Below are 5,299 nucleotides of genomic sequence, written 5' to 3'. Positions count from 1 at the left end.
ATTGATATCAAATATATTTGATATGCTGATGCAATTCCATTGCAGCGATATCTACAATGCACCGCCGCAGTCAACATTCGTCCAACTCAATCAATCTATACTTATGATTCTGATGAGGCCAAATTCCTGTAGTACATAGCCTGGGGGGTGTTACAAATTCATACATTTCTTAGTTTCATAGCATGATATATGAACAAAGATAAATGTCTAGTATTTTTACAATCACGTGGCATTAATTTACAGAATTTGTTATAATACGTTTGAATTGTGGTGGAAATTAAGTCGATATGTTATACGGCCCAACTCTATCACTGCGGCCAGTAAATCGAAATGTCCTTGATAAAACGGTGAGTGAGGATATGAGCACTGATCCCAACCCCCCCCCCCCCCCCCCCCCCCCCCCACACACACACACACACCACACACACACACACGCCCAGGGCACGGTGACATGCAATCCGCCTAGTCACAGAGCCCGACCACTCAGTCCGGACAATGACTTACTTGTGACCTGAACTGACCCATACATTCCTTAGAATCCCCCATTTTAAATATGATGATTTGTTTGTTATTCGCATAAAGGCAGAAAATTGCAGAAATATTGTGTGCATGCATGAAGTGACTGCAATGGTGATGATATATTATTACAACTGATGCGACTTACCTCCTCTCTGCAACAACTTCAACAACTGTGTCTAAAGCAGTGACAACGGAACCGAATACAACAACGGTGATATCTACAACTGAAGATACGACAACAACCTTGGCGATGTCCCAAGCAGCCACAGATACAACACCTACCACACCGATGTCTACAACTACCACAGATACAACAACTACCACGCTGATGTCTACGCCAACCACAGATACAACAACCACGCCGATGTCTACACCATCCACAGATACAACAACAACCCACCCGATGTCTACACCAACCACAGATACAACACCAACCACGCCGATGTCTACACCAACAACGCCGATGTCTACACCAACAACAGATACAACAACAACCACCCCGATGTTTACACCGACCACAGATAATACAAGTCCGCCAATGTATACAGCTAGAGGTTCCACGATTTTAACACTGATACCAACTCCAAATGGCCCTACCACAGCACCCATCCAAACAACGACATCTGTCACATCTACAGTACCAACGACCACAACGACGCCAATTACAGCACTCACAGAATCTACTAAAGTTTTCACAACCATGTCTTCGACTCCAAAGCAGACCTCCACACAATCATTTTCAAAAAAAAAGGCGAGGACAACGACTCTTCCAAACCCTTCTGCCAAGACTTCGACAAGCCCTTCTGTAGAATCCTACACAGCCTCCCAAACACCAGAAACATCAAACACACCGTCTCTAGGAAACATCAGAATGTCAGGTACGTCTGTCCTATGTTTGGAAAATCACATCCACGTTCAGAGCATAAATACAGATTGGCTATAGACGTAGACATTTTTTTCAAACTCGTTTTTCCTTCAAAGAATATATTTCAAGATACAAATAAAACTATTACAGGGTAGTGAATCGCCATTTTGAAACATATGACACTGCTGATGCAATGTTCATTTCTATAACAAGACAACTGTTTTATGAAAACTTGTCTAGGTGAGTGCTTTGAATTTATAAGCATTTTTGTTGCTTAACTTTTATTCTTATTTACTGTTAACTTCGTGTTTTGTAATTTACGATAACGGGAGTTTGTTTGTATTTTCGATTATTAGAGGGGACCTTCAAAGCAAGCGTTGTTTACAACAATGTTCCAATCATTCGTGTGTTCCTACCCTTTATCCACAGTTTCTTTTACAGGGAGTCCTCGGATGTCTACAGATGCTCAAATCGGTATCGCCGTAACCATAGGAACTGTCACCATAGCCTTCATCATCACATGTCTCGTTATACTTGGGTAAGCTGACCAAGTCGAGTATACACGTCCTTCTGTATTCCTTGTTACGGGTCGAATCCCACAATGAAATAATATCTTAACCCAGAAATCTTTATGTAAAAGAATATATTGTGAAGGAAACAGACAACTAATGGTGTACAATCAACAAATGTACTACAATTCACTAGATTTTCAAATCAATACAAATTAATACACAGCAATTTCAATGGCAGTACACAAAAGAGCAGCAGTATAATATTCAATGGCAGGATATGATGGTAGTAGTCAGTATCAAATATAGTGGTGACAGCAAAAGTCAATCATGATAATATATTCACCCAGTGGCAACAGTGGTCAAGCTTCCGAGATGGGCCTGAGCTAGGAATCCAGGGTGATAAGTGATCTTCACACGAAAGCTGGTCTTGGTGTATTCTCAGATGAAAATGTGTGAGGAAATGTGTAAGAGATGAAATAGTCACGCATTCGTCATTTATATAGCCCAAACACTCTCCACAATATTCATAAACGCTCCATAGCAGTATATTTCGGTGTGCTGACTAGGCCGAGTAAACACGTGCATCTGCATGCTTGGGTGACTTGACTTGGCCGAGTAAACACGTGCATCTGTATATATTTCAGTGTGCTTACAAGGCCGAGTAAACACGTGCATCTGTATATTTCAGTGTGCTGACTAGGCCGAGTAAACACGTGCATCTGTATATTTCAGTGTGCTGACTAGGCCGAGTAAACACGTGCATCTGTATATTTCAGTGTGCTGACTAGGCCGAGTAAACACGTGCATCTGTATATTTCAGTGTGCTGACTAGGCCGAGTAAACACGTGCATCTGCATGCTTGGGTGAATTGACTAGGCCGAGTAAACACGTGCATCCGTATATTTCAGTGTGCTGACTAGGCCGAGTAAACACGTGTCCTTGTATACTTGGGTGAATTGACTAGGCCGAGTAAACACATGCATCTGTATACTTGGGTGTGCTGACTAGGCCGAGTAAACACGTAAATCTGTATATTTCGGTGTGCTGACTAGGCCGAGTTAAAACGGACCCGTGACGATCCGGGATAGAATAGGCCTTCTGTAACCCATGCTTGCCGTAAAAGGCGTCTATGCTTGTCGTAAGAGGCGACTAACGGGATCGGGTGGTCTTGATTGATGCATGTCATCGATCCCAATTGCGTAGATCGATGGTCATGGTATCAATCACTGGATTGTCTGGTCCAGACTCGAATATTTACAGACCGCCGTCACATAGCTGGATTATAGCTGAGTGCGGCGTAAAACAACCAACCAACCAACCAACCGAGTAAAACGTGAATCTGTATCACTTGGGTGTGCTGACATGGCCCAGTAAACACATGCATATATACTTGGGTAGGTTGTAGCCTTCTGTGCATGTTGTCCTGACTGCCTTGGGGATTGTTTAAAAGAAATATGTTGAAAAAAGTTAAATCCAACCCTCAGCATTATGACAGCATCAGATACATTCTCGTGTTGCAGAAGACGCAAACGACGCCAACGAAGCATACAACTTGATCAGGAAAGGGATACCACAGAGTCACAGCCTGCCTACATACAAGGGACGCACTCATACTTTTAAAACTATAATATCTCAGTTAGCGACTTTCGTCACAACTGGGCCATCGCTCGCAATTGCAAGACTCTTTCTCCTATCGATCATTATCACGAAAACACGACACGACAATCAAAGTTATATTGAATATTGTTTTAACCACAGAACAGTGAGGCAGTACAGATATATTGTTCTGAATAAGATCAAGAATATACTATTTAGCCACAAACCACATTCTATAAACTGCACAGTCCTTTTGGTTTGATTTTATTCATTCGTTGCAATGAAATGAGAATGATTCTAATCACGGTGTCTGCATAAACTGAGATATTGTAAAGTAAATTTGGCATGAAAGCTTGTGTATATGGATAAAAGTCGGGAGGCTATGTCCAAGCCTTGTTTCAAATTAAACACATCTGTTGGAAGTTTGTATGTTGTTTAACGCCGCATTCAGCGATATTCCAGCTATGCGACGGTGGTTTGTAAATAATTGAGTCTGGGCCAGACAATACAATGATTAACATCATGAGAATCGATCAACTCAAATTGGGAGACGACGACATGCATCATACAAAGTCAGCGAGCCTGACCACCCGATCCCGATAGTCTCCTCTTACGACAATCATGAGTTGCTGAAGACCTATTCTACCCCGGACCTTCACCGGTCTGTTGGAACGGGTTGCCCTGTCTCCCCTTGAAGTCTCTGTATGGACCGTAAGTGAATGAATACGGGGGCCGGTCAAGCCTGACTAACTTTCAACTAAGGGCCATAACAAAATGAACTAGTCAATGTAGTACATTGTTTGAGTAGTTACAGTTATGGCCACTTTAAAGTGTGTGACCCTTGTTGATAACTTGGAAAGTCAAAAGACGATTACCGGAGCATACTATACTGATTTGCTTCATCGCCTGATAGTTTCTATCAGAGAAAAACGGCGAGGAATTCTGACTTCTGGACTTCTACTACTTCATGACAATGCCTCTCGATTTGTAAAGGCTGCTGTGCGAAATGTTCGAAATGCTTCCCCACCCTCCATACTCGCCAGACCTGGCACCAAGTGATTTCCACCTGTTTCCTAAACTGTAAGAACACTTTCGTAGAAAGCGCTATGACGACAACGATGACCACAAAGCTGCCGTCAATGGGTTTTTCAGGGTGTCTTCAGAAAACGTCTTCCTGACCGGAATTGAAAAGCTTCACTATCGATATGAGAAGTGTATTGAAAAGCAGGGAGATAATGTTGAAATATAAAATTAAAAACACTTTCTCCGTTGTTGGTTTTGTTAGAACTTTTTGACCTGCCTTCGTATTGTTATACGCCACAGGCGCTCGTATCCCATCTTGGTCACGGCGACCTGTTGATACTCGAGATGTGGAAAATATACCTTCCCCCATAGATGCTACGAAATCAATGGACTACTAGGAATCTTCTCTGCCCGGGAATGTCCTAGAAATTTGACTGACCTAAACTGCTTGGCAAAAGAAAGTACACACTTGGAAATAGGAGTGAGTGAGTGAGTTTGGTGTAACGTCGCTTTTAACAGTATTCCAGTTATATCACGACAATTCAGCTTAATGTGGGAGGAAAGCTCGAAGTGATGAAGGTCTCAGACGTTTACCACTTCGGTGAAGCACGGATGAGGTGCTGACAACCTAGAAACATAATCGGGGCGAACCGGGATTCGAACCTACAATCATAGCTTTCTGACATGCCCAAGGGACGCAACTCTGCACAGCGAATTACGGCGCCTTAGACGACTGGGCCACCTGTGCCCCCTGGAAATAGGACTTGACCAAAGCATTACAAAC

General features: G+C 42.7%; 1 protein-coding gene across 1 annotated transcript; it reads left to right on the top strand.

Annotated features, from left to right (window-relative positions):
• The first annotated feature begins 435 nt into the window (after positions 1–435).
• On the top strand, positions 436–3,914 carry LOC139469739 (uncharacterized). The gene is made up of 3 exons (XM_071252005.1): positions 436–1,397; positions 1,826–1,922; positions 3,417–3,914. The coding sequence occupies exons 1-3, from the start codon at positions 770–772 to the stop codon at positions 3,514–3,516; spliced, it is 825 nt and encodes a 274-aa protein (XP_071108106.1). The 5' UTR covers positions 436–769; the 3' UTR covers positions 3,517–3,914.
• The last annotated feature ends 1,385 nt before the right edge of the window (positions 3,915–5,299 follow it).

This window comes from Haliotis cracherodii, unplaced genomic scaffold, assembly GCF_022045235.1.
Source record: "Haliotis cracherodii isolate W230 unplaced genomic scaffold, xgHalCrac1.p SCAF_2, whole genome shotgun sequence".
Classification (NCBI taxonomy): Eukaryota; Metazoa; Mollusca; class Gastropoda; order Lepetellida; family Haliotidae; genus Haliotis; species Haliotis cracherodii.
The sequence above is the reverse complement of the archived record's forward strand: the minus strand, read 5'-3'. Positions and strand labels throughout refer to the sequence as shown.